At 44.1% G+C, this 22,038-nt stretch overlaps 1 protein-coding gene across 3 annotated transcripts in view; it reads left to right on the top strand.

The window, feature by feature from the left end:
* Window positions 1–805: 805 nt before the first annotated feature.
* Window positions 806–22,038, top strand: part of UTRN (utrophin) — a 386,987-nt gene continuing 365,754 nt past the window's right edge. For all 3 annotated transcript variants that reach the window (XM_065680488.1, XM_065680489.1, XM_065680490.1), the window contains exons 1-2: window positions 806–965; window positions 1,793–1,956. In XM_065680488.1, the coding sequence (XP_065536560.1) occupies window positions 1,878–1,956 (79 nt within the window). In that variant the 5' untranslated portion in view covers window positions 806–965; window positions 1,793–1,877. The remainder of the gene's footprint in view (window positions 966–1,792; window positions 1,957–22,038) is intronic.

The following is a 22,038-nucleotide window of genomic DNA, read 5'->3' on the forward strand; positions in this document are numbered from 1 at the left end:
ATAGATTAACTAGTGTGAGCTAAATATTTTACTAACCTGTGTGCCTGTTCACACACAGAAACTGACGAGACACCCAGCACTGCACGCTTGTACTGACCCGTGCTGTTCTATCTTTCCCTGAATGGAAGTCCTGGGGAGTTGGGGCCATCAATGACCCCCTGGGCTGGCCAAAGTAGAAGAGTTTGAGGAGAGCTATTTCCTGCTGTTAATCATAGAATAGTTTGGGTTGGAAGGGGCCTTAAAGCTCATGCAGTTCCAACCAGCCTGCCATGGCAAGGACACCTTCCACCAGACCAGGTTGCTCGAAGCTCCATCCAACCTGGCCTTGAACACTGCCAGGGATGGCGCACTCACAGCTTCCCTGGCCAGCCTGTGCCAGCGCCTCGCCGCTATGATGCCCTGAGCGCCCCACGCACCCCGTCACGCTCCTTTGCGGTGCCACTTCAGCGCTAATGGGAAGCGACGGGGCGTCCGAGCAGCGGAGCGCGCACCGTGCGCGTCCTTTCGAACCGCTGCGCGACCGCGCTTATGCGCGGAGGGAAAAGGAAGGAGAGGAGAGGCGGGGGCGCACAGGTGAGGCCGGAGGGCCCGAGGGGCGGAGCGCAGCGCAGCCGAGGGCATCACAGCCGCGCTCACCGCACCGGGCGGCCCCGCCTTGCTCCGCCCTCTCCGCCCCGTCCCGCCCCGTCCCGGCCAGAGCCTCCCGCCCCCTCGGCGCCGGGGCCGCGCGGAGCCGGCCCGGCTGACAAAGGGGGCGCCGGGGCCGAGGGCGGGGCTGGGCCGGGGGGGCGGGCAGCGGGCAGGAGGAGGAGGAGGCCGAGGGCGGGCCGCGGCTCGCACGGAAAGTTGTGGGTCCGCCCGCGCAGCGCAGCGCAGCGCCGCGGGAGCTACCGGGGACGGGGCGCGGGGAGGAGCCGGCCCGGGCCGTGAGGAAGCGGGGCCGCCTCCCGCCGCCGTGTCCGAGGGTGAGTAGCGGCCGTGCCCGGTTGCTGCCGGCGGTGCCCCAGCGCCCCTGGGAGCAGGGAGGGGCGCGGGGGGAAAGTTTGTTCCCCAACTCCGGGCCGGTAACGGGGGCTGGGGCGCAGCGCCCGCGCTGGGCGCACCTGCGGGCGGGGCGGGGGTGCCGGGGCGGGACCGGGCGCTGCGGGCAGCTGGGGCGAGGGGCGGCCCCGCCGCGGGGGTGCCGGGGCCGTGCACCCCCCGGGTTCGGGGGTGCCGGCACGCCCGGGTCAAAATCCCCGCCGGGGGAGCGGGGACCGCGGCTCTGCCGGGGGCCGGGCAGCTGCGGAGCCGTGCGCGGGGCCCGGCCCTCGGGCTCGCCTCCCCCCGCCCCGCACGGGGCTTCGTGGCTTCCCCCGCACGTGTCTCTGGCGCCCCGGGCCGGCCGGAGGGGCACGGCGGCGCCTCGTCCCCCAGCAGTAGCGGGGATCCCCGGCCTTGCCACCCCGCTCAAGTGGGGATGTCGCGCTTGGTGCCAGCTGGGTGGTGAGGGTGTCACCTCCCGGGCTGTGTCCTGCCCCTCTGGGTTGTGCGGGTGGGCACGGGGTGCCACATCACCCAGGGGTGGCCGAGGCTTCACCTTCACGGCTGGGGAGCAAAGCGGCCCGCAGCACCTCTCTGTGCCTTCTGACTCTTTCAAGTCCCACACGGCATCCCTCGGCAGGGGCATGCACAGGAAGCAGCCGCTTGGCCACTAGCCAGTTGTCCAGCTGGTCCGTGGCTGGCTTCCCATGTGGAGTCACACCTGGTGTAGCCCATGGAGTTACTGTGTCTCTCTTCTCCCTGTCCTAAGGTGTGGGCGCTGAGCTGAGGCCCTCCATGGGAGCCCTCTCCCGACGGATTTAGGCTGCGTCCGTGGCATACCCCAGCCCACGAGCATGGCCCGTGTCTCCGATCAGGAGGAAGGACCTATTGGGGGACACAGCGAGTTCAGTGATATCATTAAGTCCCGATCAGGTAAGCTGGGGAGAAGAAACACTGTTTCCCCTCTTTCTCATCTATGCATGGCTTCTTCCATCAGCTTGCGTTTTTAAAACAGCACGCTTCTCCAACTGTTTTTCTGTCTGTATATTGGTAGTACAGCGAGTGACTGAGGCTGTTTGTGCAGCTGTCCTACAATTAAGTAATAGTAATTGTAGATCTCTCTTTTCTTTTTTGGACAGTGTTAGTCAAGTCTGTTTGTTTGGGATCCACCTTCTGCATTATAATTACCTCACTTTTGTAAATAACCACGCGCTTAAAGTGCTCTTATGCAACCTAAAGTTGGCAGCTTTTGTGTTTATTCTCAAGCGCTGAAAATGGCAACTGTGGCCGCAATACTGTACCTCCTAAAAGTGCATATTGCGGTAGTACTCGTGCAGTAAATTAACGTGCTTCCTTCTTAATGTAAAACAGTTGTCTAAGGCTCCTCACTCAGGCATTTCCTCTAGCAAAATGTTCATGTAACGGAGCTGAAGGTTATTGTAGAAACTAGGGGGGTGTTTCTGGTTGTTGTACATTTGAGTCTTCAGAGGCTCAGGCGGATGCTGGGGTGGGTGAGGAGGTACCCTCGTTTTAGCACTTCGGAGGGCAGAAGTGAGTTGTTTAAACCTTGGTCGAAATTTGTTCTGCATCGAGAGACTGGATGCTCCCTTCTTTAGCCTCAAAGGCTCTTTTTTCTCTTTTCAATGCAAAGTGCTCCTGCTGTCAAAAGATTTTCCTTCAATACTGGAAGCCTAACTGTGGGTTTATTTGAATGTTCCATACTTTAAGAACTGTAGCTCTTCAGTTGGTGGTGATCTGATATGTCATATTAAGTGGGATGTGGGTTTGAATCTGGATCCCACTGGTGTACGAATAGTTTGTTTCTTAGACCTCCTCTTTTTGAGGCAGTCTTTTTCTCAACTTCTGGACGTGTAGTTTACGAAACAGAAATTCTTGTGGCTTTCCATCTTGAATTCTGTAGTGCTGGTTTACATTTTCTGCTGTTATTTTGAAACCTTTGGGCATAACTTTACTTGATTGTAAGTGTATAGTCAGCACCTCTGAGGGCTTCAAGTTCTGGGGTGGCTTGTAGACAGTTTGTATGCATATATGTAACCAAGTACTACAGTTTTATAGGATGTCTGACACATGGGTGTATTTGAGGTTTTCCTTGGATGAACAAATTGTACAGTAAGTTCTGTTGTTTTGGGTAGGGCAAATGATTGTAAATCTCCCATTACAACCTCTTTAACTTTCTTCTTCTCTGTTAATGAGAGAATGATGTATGTTCTAATACTCCCAAGGCTAAAAGACTTGCATGTTGCATTAAAAATGGCATGTGAAGATTGATCTTAAATAATTCATCTCTTCTAAATAATACTCTGGTTTGGATCTGGATGTTCCATTCCCTATGAATAAACCTGTGGGAGGGGTTTCCTAATGAAAGGGCTGAAGTTTCCTGAAGTATAGATGGCAGCAAATTAAAGGGTAGTTGGGAAAAATATTACAAACTAGTCTTCCATTTTTCCTAGATAGCTGGAAAAAAGAGTGCTGATTTTGATAGAAAGGAAAAGTGAGTTTAGTGTTGTTTTTTTTTCTTGGGAAGACTTCTTCAGCACGGGATGTTCCTTACAGTGTGACTGGAGTACAGTAAAAGTGTGATTGCTTGTACTTGGGGTAGCTAGCGGTCTGTTTGGGTTTTGAGGCTCTGAACAGCAGAACCAGGCTAGGTTTAGGATCTCCACTTCCTTTCATCATTGAAAATGGGCTGTTGTTCTGTTTCTTGCCATTCTGTGCATTTAGCACCTGCGATTTGGGAATTCTGTAACACTTTGATTAAAGAGAGCATGGAAATGTGCTTTTAATATTCTCATTCTTAAATAAGATACAAACCCTACTTCTAGTGATTTAATATGTCATCATATTAACACGTGTCATAATGTTTTTTCAGTGCATATTATTCCTTAGCATTTTTAAATAAGAGCCCTGAAATAGAGTTGACTCTATTGTTGTAAATTAAAAAAGAGATGTGTAGTGTCCTCTGTAAAGATCACTTTCCCTCTCCCCTCTCTCTGCTCTCCTGGGCAATTGTCTGTGTCCTTTTCAACATGTTCTTCATCTTTTTGGAACAGATCACAAAGCTGTCAGGATATTGTGGCTATTTAAAAACATTCATCTTCTGAAAGTGATGGTTAAGATACAAGACTGAATCTTGTATTTTGTTGTAACTTGGAAGGAAATTCTCTTTTGGAGGTCAGGCTTTAAGGAAGAGTGGCACTAGGAAAAATGTATCCAAATATTTGGATACAAATGTAAACTTTAGTCACTAGCAGTCTGTGAAACTGAAGATGTTATCTTTTTTGTGGTCATTGCTGCTTTAGTTATCTTGCTTTGGAAAACTGGAAAGCACCTGAAAAGCCATAAAAGTGACCCTGTTAATACAGTGATTGGTTGTTGAACACTTGAGCTTTGATCTACAAGACTGTAATAAAACATACAAAGTTTCACGTCTGCTCAGGGTAGTGTGGTGCCCATCTATGCCTGTTTTTATGAGCAGAACAGGCTATGTAACTTATTCGCAATGACCTGTAATTGGGAACCTACCAGCACACCGTGTGAAGGATGTAAGAGAGCTGCCAAAAATCATATATTTTTCACAGAGCAATCAAAATCAATTAGCAGTGCATTGGGTTTCTATTTGTTGCTTGTACAGACACCACCCCCACCCCCAATCCCCAAATGTATGTGTGTGTCACAGGATTTCACAGATTGGGGGGTGGGGGGGGAGGGGAATTTTGCAAGTTTTCAATTCATCCTGTGGGGAGTTCGGACTGAGAGGATGAAGGATAAAATATTTTGAACAGAGATCCCTGTGTATTATTGATTATGTTGGAAATACCTTTACCTTGAGCAGTCAGCAAAAGAACTTTCCGTGAATGTGCCATATGTGTGGCTGTTCTAAGTGAAAAATACTTGCTTTTTCCAAAGCCAGAGAGTCGTGTGTGTGTCCAGTAATATCAGGTTGGTGACTTGTGGTACTGAAAAAAGAAAGACTTATTTCTGTTGTCCAATTAGCATTTCTTATTTTCCTACTTTGGATGTGGCTCTTCTTTGATTAGATAGTTTGCTAGCACTGATCTACACGTAGCTACAAGTTATTTTTTAAGATGCATCTTCTGCACTTAGAATAGAATCTGATGGTGACCCAAGCTGCCTTTAAAATAACTTTTGGCCTTGGTAATTATAAGGGAGGCTGCCTTATGTTCACAGAAGAGCTAAGTGCCTCTCTTCCTCCTGCGGCAGTGGTGGATGCTGATGGCTCCGGGTGTCTGATGTTTAAGGGGTAGGATTACTTGTTCCTGAGCAGTTATGCTGGGATTATATATTTATAATTAGCATTTATTTAGCATTATTAGCCTATGTGTCTGTATGATTACTTGCTATGGAAAAGTGGTTTTCACTTTATTTCCCTAAAGTATGAAGTAATGTATATGGAGCTGATTTATATCTTCGAAAAGCATCTTGTGCAGATAGGTGAGCTTTTCTTGTTGCAGTAGCTTTCGGGAAGGAATGCAGTGGGATGATTGCCTTACAGTGGTGAAAACAGTGCTGTCATCACTGGGCTTGAAGAACAGATGAGTCTTTGCTATGATTAATTATGGAAAAAAGACAAACTCACTTAAAATCTGTCATGTTAGCTTGGAATGGTAATATATAATTAAACAGTAAGATGTGACAGGAAAAACATTTCTGGAAGATTACTCTACGCCTCTGGTGCATTTTAAGATATGAGTTCCTGTCTAAATTGAGGGGAACTTAATTCTGCTCATCTACCTTTCATTTTAATTACATTAAATATATTTGACTGAAAGACTGTTTTGAGAAATTGCAACTTATTTTTGGAGTTCTTGGGCAAGGCTCATTCCTGGAACCTCTGCTGTTGTCTCTCTCTGTCCCTGTGAAGCACTGCTTGCTTGGCCAGTAGCCCACTTGCTTCGGTATCTCCTTGCCACACAGTGTTGCCTTTGAAACTAGTTCTTATGGTTGTGCCTCTTACTGATGGGTCCCTACAGGCTGAACGTGCTGCTTCTCATTTGTCTTTTTGTCTCCATCAGTGTGAAATGACGGCCAGAAGTCCTTATAGTTGCAGGCAGATCCTTAGGTTTCTGTCAAGCAGGTGCAAAGTTGGCATAGCCAGTTTTGCATTGCAACTCTTCAGGGATGTATGTGCAGGCAAAGTATGAAAAACAAGTGACAAATTTGCTGCTCCTTATTTCTAGCCACTAAAATGTCTGTTTTTCAAAGCTGAACCTTTAGGTTGCTGTAGCCTGGCTTCTTTCCATCATTTGTATCGCCTCCTTTTCTTGGGCTGTCTGCTGGGGACAGATTGGATGCTGCAATGAAGACAGTTCTCGGGTATTGCCTAGCATTTATGAAATGGCAGATATATAAGTACCAGGCTGGTTTCTTCTAGCCTCTTGATTGGTAGGTGAAGAAATAACATATGCTGCACCGTGTGTTTGAAGCACGACTTTGCCTTGGAATAGGAATTCATGCTCCTCAGGGAGGAAAAGAAGGCAAAAAAAAAAAAAAGCCAGACCATAAAAGCAGCCCATTGATTCGCGCGTGCTCTGCCAGGAAATGAGGGTATAACCCTGGGCAAGAGCTGCTATGTGAGGCACTGCATGTAGCGTCTTAAGTATTTCTAAAGAGGTCTGGGGAGAGGCAGTTGCTGGTGGCGTGGGACTCTCCATGGATGAGGATCCCATGGAGAAGGGGTGCCTAGGTTAGGGGCAGATCAGTAACAATGCGAAGTTTCTGGCTCCACCTCCCCCAGCGTTCTTTAAAGCTCATCTCCTCCTCTCAGCCCTTAAGTCTGGAGGAAGAAGGCAGGCTTTCATGCATTATAGCGAAAATATTTGCACATGCAAAGAAATACTCCAATTTCACAGCACTGGGCAGCTTAGCAGAGAATTAGCTATGCTGTTGTAACACCTCTCGATAACTGCTCCTAATCTTCCTCCTTGTCTTGACCATTCCTCCTAGCAGCATCACTTGTCCATGGTGTGTGCTGTTGTGAGCAGGTAAGAGTAGTGCAGTATTGTTATTAAAATCTTTCAAATGTGAGTGAAGTGGGGCGATGGGCTGGGTGTGGAAGGGCAAGGGGGAAGAGCACATGGGCTTGAGATGAGCTCGTGTTGCTTCAGGCCGGTATAGCTGCTCCACTGCCAAGTAGCAGCAGTGGACTGCTGTGCTTAGAGCCTGCATGATCTGCTTTTCATGTGTCGTACAGTATCCCTCCTTCAAAGGAAAATGCACAATTAGAAGAGTGCAGCTGTTCCCACCCATCCTGGGAGCTGAGATGCTCTTAGCGTGAAGCTGGGGAGAGCTGCATTTATTTGGATGCCTTAATAACAGTCTGAAGAATGAATAACAGGGTTTAAACATTGTGAGGCGGGAGGAGTTGCATTGTCTGACTTTTTATTGTGCTGATGAAAGAATAAGTTTTAGGGCTCCATACTTTGTCAGAAGTATGCTCCATGTCTTCCCCCCCCCCCCCCCCAGTGTGTTTCTGGAATGGAATGGGGAAGCAAGCTGAGCTATAATTTCAGAAAGTGACAGTATATCCTCAGAAGAAAGCTGGGAGTTTTAAAGGTAGCAACAAAAATAACAGGCTAAGAGAATAGAAGAGCCCTCTGGCATCTGTAGGTTTGATAGAAGACAGTGATACAGCTCTTGCAAGCTGTAGTTTTGGGAATGAGACAAGAAACAAATGACTTGAAAATATACACAGCTGCAAAGTCAGCGAAACATCTGCCATCAAGAAGGAGTCATTGGAAACTGCTATTTGTTTATTTATTAGGATATTATGTCTTTAAGCCTCTTATTTGAAAGGACATCCATACCACCTGATGCTGCCTGTGGAGAGAGTAAAATGAAACTTACTTTGATTATGATGTGAGTTGGGCTCAGCCCTAAGTGGAGCAAAAAATCCAAACCAAACCTGAACCAAAATGCAAACACTTGTAGTTAAGTTTTGTAGTCGCTTATCTGTGCGACCAGTGGGCTGGGGCAGGTACAGAGTCACTGGCTATGACTCCAGGTGCGCATCCAAGCAGCCAGGAGGCTCTGACATGGCTGTGGATGGTGCCTGTGCAGGCTGGGCTGGGCACTGGTTGTCAGTGGGGAGGCTGCTGGAACATGGTTGGTTATAACAGGGAGGATGCGGGTAGTCACAATTCCTTCTGCCTGTGTGTGTTATGGGCTGCATCTTCCCTCTGACTCTCGGCCAGCTCTGGAGGTGAGCCTCAGCAATCAACAATGAGCCTCAGTTATCAGTGAGGACCCATCTACAACCATGGCAGTGACCTTCTTTTGAAGGTTTCTTATGCGCAGAAACCTGTTCACTCTTTAATAATTGGCATTTTTAGATGTTCATTCATCTGTTGAGTGCATGGGACAGATGCATTAGCCATGTTGAGATGCTGGAGGGGAATAACTTGAGCATTGCCTAGCTTCATTGGGAGCTCTCTTGTAATGAGGCAGTTTCTGTGCTTAGAGAAGCATTTGCTAACAGCCTAGCCTTTTTCAGATGTGGGTTCTCCTGGTGGGTGAAGATCTGCTGAGTCTTTAGCTGGTGGGAAATATGTTGACTGCATTTTCAGTCAAAGATCAACTTCTGTCTCAGAAACACTGCTTACATGCTGGTAGGAAAAGATATGGGTACATAACAGCTAAGATATGTATCCTGAAGGTTATTTTGCTAATCAATATAGGGAATGTGCAACAATACTTTTAAGCCTAAATTGTTGGTAATGAAGTTAATTTCAACACCTTTTCCCCTCACCTTGTGGAAACTCAGGAGGACGCACCATCCAAAACCTCTTCGGAGACTTTGTAGAGGAATTAGATAGCATAGAAGGACACTCACTGGCTTATGCATTTAGTTGTGGAGAAACATGCATTTAAGCTGTGAAAGAACATGCTTTGATGGATCTATGTAATTCATTCCACAAATAACTTAAGTTAGTTCCTTTGTACTCTGCTTTTACTGCCTAGCATCAAATGTGGTTTTTGCTCCCCTCTTAATTTAGGTCATGGCAGAGGACCAAAGGTGGAATACGCTCCTAAAATGTTATGTTACAAATTATTGATCAGAGTGGTGTGGCGGAGATGTTCCGAAATGTTTTTCTAGGTTTTATTGTTGTTAATTTACCATGCTGTCCTGGATGAGCAAAGAAGAGTAGTCTGTGCCTGAATAACAAATGGAGATTTATTCGAACGTTTTATGCGAGCTTGCTTGGAATAGTGAAGCCTTTTGGTTTCTATGCTATTTTAATAGCTATATTATAAAACACAGTTGTATTAAGAGAAGAGAATAAATGAAGTAGTATTTCAATTCCAACAGACCTTTCTATTCCCTCTTTCTAGGTTTTCACTTCTGTTATAACTTAATAGTGCTGACCAGCTACGGTCAGCATAAATCATTCCCAGAGAGAGTTCAGTGCTCTGTTTCTGGTTTCTACATGTACATCTTGTTCTTGGATGAAGCTTCTCCTGGAAATTCATGGGAACACATTGCGTTAATGCTTGCCTCTTTCTTGAGAAAAGACTTTGTGGAAGTTGAAAGTCTGGTAGTGTCCTTCAGGATACAGTTTTTATCTCTCTGGGATAGTGATGCATAATCTCTGAATGCTTTTCCTCTGTGCTCAGGAATTTTTCTCTTAGACTTTGCTGTAGTGCCCAATTTAGAGCTTGCTGGTGTGGTTTACTGAGCTTTCTTTTTTTTTCTAATTAAATCAATTTTTAGCTAGTTTAATACACTTCATTTAGAATACAGTTTATTAAATTTAATCTGAGAGTTATTAAAGGTCACAGTAGATGTGAAGTATTCACGCTGGTATTTCTGCTAAAAACGTGTTTGAACACTTTATCATCTGTGCAGAGGAATGGTCTGTTTGGTGGAGTGTCAGACTCATCAGTGCTTGGGTACTCAGGGGCGGTGATGCCGTTTCTCCCTCGTGTACTGAGGATGGGAGCTGCCGCACATCCCTAGCAGGCTGTGGACCGCAAGCCCAGTGCCATCCTTCGGACTCTGTGCTACTGCCCTTTATTGTTTCCTGGGTGCCTCAGGAGAGCAAAAAAGGCTTGTTTCTCTCCCGCCCCCAACTTGAGCATTATTCATTATTGTTTGAATTCAGGACAAAAGGACACTTAAAAAAGTCACCCAACCCCCTCCCTCACCCCAACCCACTGTTCTTGTTTCACTGGAAGTTTGAGAATTTATTAAAGCCTTGAAACATACTTTTGGAAGATTATGTTGCTGTCTTGATAGGATAAGTAAAACATTGACCATTGTTGGAAGCTTGGAAGTGACTTTTATACTGATGTGCACAACCAGCATTTCCAAAATTGGACAGAAGAAAGGGGAAGGAAGAGTTCAAATGTGGTTGTGCCTATTGTCACAAATGTCATACCACCCTGTGTATTTTTGAAGGCTATTGAAACCCAATTCAAGTTCATTATTTGCCCTCTGAATGTTAACAGATTCCTTCTTGTTTACAGGAAAAGCAGCATTAAAGGAAAGGAGATTGAAAACGGTCTCTACTACCCTTAACTTCAGTGAGATGCTTTACAGAGTCTTTGCAGATGCCATGCTCTTCACCTGCTGTTCTGCACTGCTGCTTCACCAGATTCCTCTTTCCCTATTTCTTTTGCACCTGGCAAAGAGCAATAAATGAAAAAGATTGAGTGGAGGTGCAGTTTTAGCAAATACACCCCAGCTCTTGCAAGAAGCTTCTTGCTTCCATCTAGCAAGATGCCTGGGTGCATCATACCACTGCTGGAAAACCTTTTTATTTCTATTTATGGGTATAGGGAAACTGATGGCATCAGTCTGAGGCATGTTTCCATGTAGGTGCTTTTCTTTTCCCTTTCTGATCCAAAGAAAACTAGGGTAAGTTGAGACTTAGAGAGCTGTTGAGACACAGGGGTGGAGTGACTGCCACATCAGCCACAGTGGTGTCTGCTACTTCTCAGCCCTCCAGCAGGGCCTCTCTATGAATGACACCTCTTCAGAGTTCATAAAAATGCCTTTTTATGCCAAAAGGATTAACGTACTGTCTGCATCTTTCTTATGTATCCATGTGTGCATGGCAGGAGGGAGCATGATAACCTGCTAGGAGGTCTCAGGAATGACTCCGGGCGTCTTTATGTAGACTCTCCTCCGGAGAAGCAAGGCATAAACCTAAGGAAAAAACCTAATTTTAGATTCATTTATTTGTTTTTTTATGAAGCAGCTGTTTAGAAAGGTTTTCATTTAGGCTGTAATGAAGTGATTCCTAAAACTTTACGAAACTTGAGGTTAATTAATTCCATGTCATTTGTATCTTGTTGTTCATGTTTGTTTTAAGAGGGGAAATAATTTCTGTACTAGGTCATGAAGGCTGTTTGCCTTTCCAGATCTTTCCAGTCTAAGTATTTTCTGACTTCTCTGAGGCCTTCTCCTCTACCTGCAATCTGCTGGAGCAGGTTTTCTGTCACTGTATGGTAATAACCTCCTCTTCTCAGCAGGCGGTGTTAAATCTTTCACCATTCAGGAAGGACAGTAGCTATTTTACTTACATAGTGACTAACAGTATTGGGTGTGTTCCTCCCCATGAAAAAATGCAGAGAAAAATCAATCTCCCCTCCTCCCCCCAAAAAAACCCAACCAACCAGAACAATATAAAACCAAACCAAATCCCTGCAAACAAACAAGCAGTCTTCCTAATTGAAAATCCTCAGAGCCACTCTGGTTTAAAAGATCAGTTAACCTTGAACAGGGCACACGTGTGGCTTGGTGTGATAAAGCTCTTTGTGTGTCATAGGGTACCGTATCTATAAAGAAAGGAAGTTGCATTCATTCGAACAGTTTTGCTTCCTTACATAAGAGAGCGCAATGGGAGGAAAGAACAGTAGCTGGTCTCATGAAATGGGTTGCTTTTGGGGGGTAATTATCTCTTGATGGCTAGTTTGGGAGTCATATTCCCTTTGGAGAAATAGTAAAGTTAAAGCCAGGTGTGCAGTGGGGAAGGCGAGATCCTGTGGTCTGGCGTGTCTAAGGGCAGCCTTGGTGGTAACAAGTACCTTTGTGTGTCACGCAGTATAGCCAAGCAGCCCGCAGACCAAAAGGGCCAAATTGAAAGAGCGTGTACTGGAAAGAAGAAAAACCTCCAGTCATCCACCTCCTGCTAGCACTAATGCTCGTCTGCTGTCAGTTGTGAGATTGGGATATTTATAGCTCTCAGGTTGAGCCTTCGTGTTATAAACATACAATGTCATAGTCTGCTCTCTGCCTGAGTGTATAAACTTGCCTCGATGTATGCACCTGGTTGGGCTGGCAGAAATTGGGATTGAAAGAAGATGCTTTGGAGTAACTGGAGTTAAAATGTGGGATCTTGAGTGAGATGAGATGTAGTCTGTTTTACACAGGAAAGGTGTTGTGGCACATACAAACCAGAGATTCATGTAAAACATGATGACAATATAGAATGGCCACCCACTAATTTACAGCCAGGGTGACTTTGCAATTGTGTATGGCATTGATTTTATTATCATTTTTCTTGTTTCTGGGGATGATTTGTGACTGAAAAAATAGTATTTAAAAATAGATGTCCTGTTCATTTCCAAATATGATGATAATGCTTTCTGAACATGTTATGCAGTTAAAAATAACCACCCAAAATAAACTAAAAAGCCCCAAACCTTGCTTTCTGAAAAAAACATACTTCCGTTCTTCCCAGCAGTTGCTCTTTTTATCTTCGTGTGTGTATGTATGCGCACACTCTTACTCAGCTGAAGTTCTTACTTGATCTTCTTCAGCTTCATGGTTTTTCTTCCAGTTGGAGGAATACTGCAGTGACTGCCTCAGTGTATGCCTCACAGCGTGTTGGGGGAAGAGCAGAAGAGCTAGAAAGGCTTTTTTCCTTCTTTGTGTCATCCCAGTATGAGGGAAGGATAGAAGGACAAATGTGACAGTGCTGGGACGTGTCTTGGCGTGCGGTAGGGCTGTGTGCAGACACCTGGATACCCCTATGCTCTGGTTTTTCAGGCAGCATCTCTGCTATGCTGTGTTCAGAGGGCAGTTTAAGAGAGTCTAAAGATCTAGTGAAACAGGTGGAAAATATCTTAATACTTTTTTCCTGTTGAACTCTGTCACCTCCCTGACCTAGCAGGCATTTGCAGGGAGGGGAAAAAAACAATACTTGAGGATTTAGCTGCTGGTCTAGATCATCTTCACAGAGGATAACTCCGGTGAAGACAGGGCTGTTTGCGGATTCTTATGGGAATATTTGTACAGAGAAGACAGTGAAAGGTAAGCCGAAGGTAGTGACTACTGATGAGAAACTCGGGGGCTCAGTGTACTAGAGCAGTTGGAAGAGAACTTAGCTGTCTGCAGAGGGACTAGACACTGTAAGGCATCTTTCTCAAAAGCTTAATTGAACAGCTACAGTTTGTTGCTGAAGTCACTGAGCAGTTTGCCCAGTGGGTGCTGGTGCAAAAGGTCTGTAAGGTCTTCCAGTACATAAAGGGTGCCTACAAGAAACCTGGAGAGGTACATTTTACAAGGCCATGTAGCGACAGGGCAAGGAGCAATGGCTTTAATCTGAAAGAAGGTAGATTTAGATTAGATATTAGGAAAAAATTCTCCACTACGAGGGTGTTGCGACACTGGAGCAGGTTGCCAAGTGAAGCTGTGCCTGCATCATCCCTGGCAGTGTTCAAGGCCAGGCTGGATGGAGCTTTGAGCATCCTGGTCTAGTGGAAGGTGTCCTTGCCCATGGCAGGGGATTGGAACTGGGTGATCTTCAATGTCCCTTCCAACCCAAACCATTCTATGAAATGCTGCATGGCTGGAGGGAGCTGCGAGGGCTCTCTGCCAGCTGAAGCCTGTGCAGCGCTCTGCTTCCGTGCTGTGCCTGGGGCCTCAGCTGTCCAGCACAGTGAGAAGTGTGCAGTGGTCACTCTTTCCAAAACACAGTCATGGTGAAGGGGGTGAAGTTTGGGGTGGTGCCCATCTTTCCTGTAATTGTGCCTTAATTAGAGCCTTCGTGCCTTGTTGCTCTTGAAATGCCAGTTCAAATTTTCAAAGGGTTCAAACCACTGACCATTACCCCAAGCACCAGGCCACAGTGAAGGGTGAGATGTGGCCCATTCCTGACATTGCACCAAGAGAACATGTGCCAGGAAGAGTGTGAGGGGCCAGAGAGAACTGAAGGTGTATTTTATTAAGTCAGACAAACCTCAACGTGTTCTGGGGCAGAGCATGTGTTCTGTATTTCTGCGCTCGCGATGTACTGCTTGATGATCATGTCTGAGGATGAAGGCCAAAAAACAAAGTTCAGCTTGTCCATCTGCTGCAGCTGACACTGCGACATCAGTACCAAAAGTTGGTGCTGAAAGACGCTGGTCAAAGCCGGAGAGCAGGCTTGTAGAGCCTTGATGTTTTTTTTCCAGGAGGAAGCCATTGAAGGTCATTAGTCAAGAGCTAGTGAAAAGGACCATTGCTCTCCTTTTCCTTCCCCAAAATAGAATGACCAAACCAAACCCTTCTGTTGCTGGTGTGGGCAGCCATCCAGCCACCACCCCTGTTTGTGGTTGTAAGAATGTAGAGTTACCATGATAAACAGCTTTTGTATTTCAAGGGGGACTGGCCTGTGCACTGAGACAGTTCTGATAGATGTTTCCCACTGCAGGAGAAAGAGGGATTTAATTGCTGTAGTCATTTACCTGAGATAAGATAATGATCCTGAAATTTACGTTGGTGTCAGAGTCCAAATAAATGAGATGCTTAAAAAGAAGGGGAGCTTAGGGCCGTGTATAGAGGGGAATTATGTCACCACATAGGTAATAATGGATCCTTGAGTCCATGTTTGCATGGAGGAAATAAGGGGATATGTTTGGAGAGCTGTTTCCTCAGTTTGTCTGGTACTATCAGTGGGTGCTGGTGGTGCTTTGGCATCTAGCACTGAGGTGGCAAGTGTGCTTTTAGGCTCATTACGCAGGATTATCCTGGCCAAATGCCTCCTCACTTTCTGATCTCTGCTTTACATTCATTCACATGGTATAGTCAATCATGTGAAGTGAATGATGCAGCATGTGGCGGTTGGCGTGGTTAATGTCTGTTTCTTGGTGACTTCCTGGGTGAGGCTGCTGTTATCTGGGGCTCTTAAATCCCCACATGCATCATGTGCAGTGTGCTCCTAAATTCCCGCATGAATCGTGTGCGATATGCCTTATGTCAGTGCAGCTGAGGAAGGTACCTGCCCCACAGAGGAATGTGTGGTACTTCTGCTCCAGGGCACTTTCACATCGCAGTAGCTCCTGCTTCTTGCAGCTACCTTAATGTTGCTTTTGAAACTGTCTCTCACTGGTTCATTTGATGCTACGCCTAAATTAGGGGTTAGTGGGTTAGGTCAGGGATCACTCTAGCATTTAATGCCCATTTCTGAGGCAGAATAAATTTTCTTCAACAGGAACAGGAGAAGAGGAAGAGGTGCATATAACCTGGTGGATTCTACAGTTTGTGGCTTTATGAATAGAGAACATAATCTAATGCCAATGTACTTGTGGTGTTCTGGGCAAAATACTGCATGTGAGGTAGTGGTTTCTTTGTCTGTTGCCTGGGTAGGCTGCCTTTAGCACTGAGAGAATTGGCATGAAAGCAGTGAATTGACTCAGAAACCCCGACGTGTTGTTGCTTTTACTCTCCATTTCATTCCGGTATGATGTTGAGGAGGTCTTGTGCTGTTGTATTCATCCATATATGATTCAGTGGCCTTAGTTTAGGTGATTAAGCTTAGTTTTGGATTAAGCCTGTGGCTGACAGTGAAATCCTCTCTGAACTAGTCCAGATCTGTTCAACAGCTTTTGGAGAAAATAGGGTCCACTGTGAACCTTGCTGCTGGAGCCGGCTAGGAAGAAGTAATTCATCTTGGAAATCATACTTGCGTGAAGATTTTGGTTTTAGTTTGATTTGGGAAGAAAAAAAGAAAGTTTGGGATTTGCTGCCAATTGTTGCCTTGGAAGTCCTGTTGTGTCCTTCCCTCCATAGCATGGCCCTGTTTCTGTTGGGTAGGAGAGCTGAGGTGAAGCAGCCAGGTAGTCAAAATGGACTATGTCTATATAATGTTTATCTAACTTGACTGAGAGAAATGAAGACTGCTTAGAAAGGTTTTAGTTATTTTATTATTTTTTATTTTTTTATTTTTCATGCTAGTTCTTGCCACGTTTTGTAAGAGCTTCTTATTTTGGCCCTGCAGTCTCTGGCTTTAACTTACGCTTGTGTCCCCATATAATAAAAATACACAAAAATCTGATGTTCAGTTGCTGCCTAGGAGAAGAAGGAAGGGGTTAAAGAGCACAAGTTCTTCTGGTATAGCTGTTGAAAGATGTTAAAGTAACATAGTGTTCATCTGAAATAGAAGTCTGCTGCCAGGAACTAGTGCAGCCTGATTCTGAAAGTATTCTACAAAATTCATATGGGTATGGGAAGGAGGAGAGAAATTGTGAAATGAATTGTACCTCTTTAAATTTTTCTCTTACAGTTTGAAAAGTCTGTCTTCTGATGGATTTGGGTCCTTATATGCACTAAACTGACATGCTTTTTCCCTTTATACCAAAATGCACACAATTGTTTTCTTCCTCCTAGAGATTTGAGGACAGAAGGCAGAAAAAGGGGTTTTGTTCCTTACAAGATATTATGTCTGCCTGGCATTCTCATTTGCAATAAGGCTCCTTTCATGCTATTCCAGCACTTGAAAAGGACCTTAACTTGCTATCCTGTTAAGAGCCTCTTGTGCTGCCAGAAAAATGTAAAGAGGCTGTAGACATTTGGTGCTCAACTCTCATCTGCAGTACAATGAAGAAAAGGAAATAATACATTCTTGGCTCTCCCAGATTTAGCAGAGCCAAAAGGTTATCAGCTGACAGAGTAGATGAATTGTAATTATGATAACTAATGTTACTGGAAGTCTTTAAAAAGCAATTGAATTAATTATGTTTGATCTTGGTGAGAATCTGTGGTTGTTGGGGTGGATTCTGATCTGGATCTACTATCTGGGATGCCATGTGGTGTGAGTGGGGAAAAATATAATGTGTTTCGATTGTGTGGGACTAGTCATTTTGTCTGCTTTGTGTCTGTATTGCGGAATACTTGATAGAGGTTAGTATTTTTTTCCCTCTTTATTCCTCTCTGTTTTGGATGAGCAAATTGAACTCTGCTACAGTTTGGAATCTGCAAGAGATTACAAAAGCCTTTTTTGAAAGTCTGGCTAAGTGTAAAATCTAGTTTCAGTGTGAATTGGCGTATAACATAGTTTGCCCTTTCTGCATATGGTGATTATAGTTAACAGTTGTAAAACCTATTTCACAGACTTTTATTTCTACATACGAGTATTCAGTTAATGCACAATATAGGAACAAGTTGAAAATTTCTGGTGAAATTCTGGTTTTTAAACTAGGGCATTCTTTGACTATCTTCATCAAGGGGGACAAGCTAAAGTTTTATCGTACACAGATTCCCTTCCTTAACAATCTTTAGACATGTTTTTTTCTAGCCCCTTCTGCAGGACTTGGGATGATGACAGTACAGTTGAGGAGTGGTGGGTCAGACAGGTCATGTCTTCCAGAGTCATTTGTCTTCTCACAAATGATTACCTGCTGTTTGTTTAAATATTGGTAGCATAGATATATAAGCTGCTGTTCTACCATTCCAGTGCAAAAATAGTGCAAGCAGGTTTAATTATCTCAGTACTAAAGGGTGGTGTATTAATAAAAGGCGAGTGGATTTTTCTTAGCTAAAAACTTATCAAGAGCTAATCCAATGATTATAATTTCTTTTTCATAATAAGCAGAATTAGTTAAAGAAGTCCTCTCAGCTTCAAGTAGTTTCTTAAAGTCCTGTTTCAAATTTCCTTCTGTAGAATGACCAACTAATTTGAATATAAATAACTACATATTTAATTTTAGAAAAGGTGATTTAAAAAAAAATATTTCTTCATATAAGAAAAAATATATATATCTGCAAGAGACTGCTTTTAAAATGGCATTCTCAAGGAAAATGTATTTAACTTAAAGCTGTTGAAATAGTGGTGCAGAAATACTGCCTTGGACTTTGTTTCTGTGGGTTTTAATCTCTAAAATAAGATGATTTGCCTCCTGACAGTGGATAAACATTATGAACAATACAGCATCGGATCTTACATGGTTTTTGTTCATGCTTACCCCTGTGTCCCAGACTCTGTGTTTAGTGTAAAGCAAGCCTTTCCGTTCCCAAACTTATTTTAGCTTTGAGCTGATGTGTGTGTGATGCTTGACCTGGAAGATGTGGATGGCTATCTTTAGCCTTGTTTAGCTTCCCTGCTTAGCTGGGATGTCACATCGTAAGCTTTTGTGATAGTCTTTTGGTGTTTTGTTAGTATTTGATGGATTCTTGAAGTATAGGTGCTTGCCTTTCCATCTGTCTCCTTGCAGGTATTCACATAGAAACTCATTGTGACCTGATTTTTTCAGGTCTGTCTTCAGATTGATGGGTAAAAAATGTGCAACCAGTAGGCAAATGGAGCTTTATGCTCCATCTACAGAGAAAATTTTACTCCAGGCAGCTAAATAACATGGCATAAAAGTATCCTCAGGAGACCAACATCACGTTCTTGTTGTCTTGGGATTTTTTTTCTTGTCTTAGTGGAACTTTGTTAAATTCTCAGGAAAATTTGTAGAACCTGACCTCTCATTTCCATCCCAGGGCAGAGCATTAGTGCAGTGAGCTAAGCATAGATGTGGCTGTGTAGCTGCAGAAGAGTGTTCCCTTGTTACTCAGGAATATCTTTGAATATTTATATGGTGCATTAGCACCATAGCGTAGACAAAGTGTGGCAGAAAATCTTTTGGGATGCTGTAAGCTGCTCCATGCAAAGTTAGTGGTTTCTTTCCAAAAGCACATATTAAAAAGAAAAAAGGCACATATATAATGTGTTGAATAAGGATGTTGAGAGTTGAGCCAGGCAATGTGTGACTCTGCAGAGGCATCTTGTGTATGGATTGTCATTTATTCAATCAGACCTTTATTTTAAAAACTGCTTATATGGGGGAAAAACTTTGTACCTCCTCCAATAGATGCCTGCATTTCACTGAAATTGAAGTAGTTGTGTTTTGTAGACCTCATTAAAGGTTTTTCATAAATTGAAGTTGATCTCAGCTTTGATAAATCTCTTGGTCTGCGCTGAGTTACTGTCATTAATACGCTGTAGAAAGAAAGGTTCTTGCTTTTCATTTGAGTCAAATTCTTCATTTCGTGGAGATTTGAAGACTGCTCGCTTTCTTTCCTTAATTTTTCTAAACTGGCTTTCCTCTTAGAATGGCCTTTTTCTCCTGTGGCAACCTGACTGGGTTGAGGGGGACCCGCATTGGAGAGGAGAAATAATTTCATTTGAATAACAAAGTTTGACAAATCTATAGGAGCGATGGAGATTGTAAAAGTCAGAATAACAGTGCTGGCTGTTATAAATTACTTGATTTACAGTGACCATGGTGTTGCCAGGTAGAATTCTTCAATTGGGTAAGGGCAGAGTAATTCCAACCCACCTCTGCTCTTCCATGTGTGGATCACACCTGACCCACTGCTCCACTTCACCCACCGCAGGATGCATGGCAGGGCACTCATGGGCACAGCAGTGGAAGGGCTCAATGAAATGCAAGCTGAGCTACTTAAGGTTGAGGGAGAAATTATTGGTGTGGATCTTTTCAGGTGGGAAGGTAGGGCTAAGCTTAACCATCTGTGTGCAATTGAAATTCATGACAGAATATCAGGATATTATACCCTCCACCAGTCATTTCTTCATTAACCAGAGCTGTGCAAATATAACACAGTCTGTTAAAATTTAATCCCAAGAAATGACTTGTAAGCTTTCCAGCCCACAAGGATCAGTATTGAGGCATAAAAATGGGGAGTAGGTGGAAATGCTTGAAATGCCTTAGAAGCTTCTTTCAACTTAATGTAAAAGCACAATAGCTGGGGGAAAAGAAAAAGGCAGTTTCTACACATAACATATGAGGAGTTTAGTAAGCAGTTCTGTCCAGCAGGTATTGGGTGATGGATTTGCTGACAGAAGCGGTATCTTGTATGTTTAAAATACCTGCTAATGAATTTAATATTTAAGAATCATGTTGACTTGTTTGGTGTTAAAATCTAATCCAGGTACTGAATTTTAGTATGGCTCTTCTTTCTTTTTACCCCCTTGAGTGTGGTGTTCTTCCATCCCCCTATCCCAGCCCTCCTTGTTATTTCTTTTAGCTATTTCTGCTGAGAGGTGATAAGAATAAAGAAGCACCTGTAACTTTCCATGTTTTCCTGAACTTGGTTACCAGTTGGTGGAATTTCTTGAACCACTGAGTCGCTTTAAAAACCTCCTTATTTCAGTTGGGTGCAATCTGTCAGTAGGGCTGACTGCTTGCAATGGTTCATCTCTCCAGTTATCAGTCTGAGTGCTGTGTCTTGGGTTTCCTTAGTGAATAACCCTATATGTTTCAAAGGTTTAATGTTTTTCTTGGCTGTTTTTCAACCTATGCAGCCTAACATCAGAGCTGCCTTACCAAATGGATCCTTTTGCCCTCTTAAGGGAGCATGTTCCTTAGGATGCACATACAGCTGATATTTGAAGTGCTGAAGACCTCTTTGTGCTATAATTGTCATTTTGTGTCACTGTATCACAGTGGTAGGCATGGATTTTTAAGGAATTGTTTTCTTGGCAGATGAGGCCTGTTTATACTGCAGCATAGAGGGGTATTTTTCCTTCTTAATCAGGAGGGAAAACTGTAAAATCGGTGTTGTCTTTGCCTCTCTTCTGCACTACTGATTGTCACAGACCTTGGGCTTGACACAGATGCATGTAACATTCAGGTTATCCATAACTCTGATTGGTGCCTTTGTCGGGGAAATATCAAGAGCATCCAGGAAGATCAGCCTTGATCTTTAGTGCCTACAGCTTAGTTGTCTTCAAGAAAACAAACAAATCATAAAACACACAAAAATCTTACCCTGACTTCCTGCTCCTGTTTTTTTTTCAGTGCAGATGTGGACTAATGCTTTCAAAATTGAAAGATGGTAGACCTTTCAAAGATTAGTATGTTCCTATAAATTGGTGGGGTTTTGTGTTGTTAAAACTAGTAAGTGGGTAAGTAGGTGTCACCTCTAACTAACTTCGGGAGAATGGCACACGATTTTTGTTCAGTGGCAGAAATGTCTCAAAATACTGAGTGCTTACACACGTTAGTCTGGGATAAGCAAGGGGATCAGTTGTACCTGCTGAAGTTACTGTAAGGTTTAGGGACTGGAGATGAGAGAGCTCCAGGGAAGGAAAGACTGTTCCTGAAAAAAACGCCAAACCAAACCATGCTTAATGAGTTTCAGCCCCCAGGGAATGACATATTTTAAAAAATACTCCTGTTCTTGCCCCTCCCCCTCGTAAAATGAATGGTAAAGTAAATAGGAATGTAATTACACACCTGTAGCTTGGATGTTTCTTCCTGATGTACAGAAGCACAGCCACTAAATAAGGCGGTAGTTTTTAACTGGTGGGAGAAGATGCTATGGGGTTGGTTTTTTTGGTCATCGTTGTTGTGTATGCTTAAAGATAGACAGGCATATGTATATGTAGATGTATATGCCTGTGCACACATTTATATACATAGACCTGTTTATATTTTCCCTTCTGGGACTTCCATTTGGAAATGGTGAAATTCCTGAGAAATTATGCGGCCCTTTCAAGTTGAGAATAATTATACAGCGGTGTGCAGATCTGAGATTGTCAGTCTGTCTTTAACAAGGCATTTCCAGTTGGTTGCTTGGGAGGATGGTAAATCCTCAGTTCATACTAAAGCACGTGTCTGTGCTGCTTCAGCTGTGTGCTGGGGTGGAAGTTCTTGCATCCTGTCCTGGCACACCCCCTCATATTCCCCTCCCCAGCTTTACCTTCAGACTTGAATGGTACTTCTCTAGGTTGTGATGGGGAATATTCTCCCCAGAATGAAAGAATG

This window comes from Lathamus discolor, chromosome 5 (genome assembly GCF_037157495.1).
Source record: "Lathamus discolor isolate bLatDis1 chromosome 5, bLatDis1.hap1, whole genome shotgun sequence".
Classification (NCBI taxonomy): domain Eukaryota; kingdom Metazoa; phylum Chordata; class Aves; order Psittaciformes; family Psittacidae; genus Lathamus; species Lathamus discolor.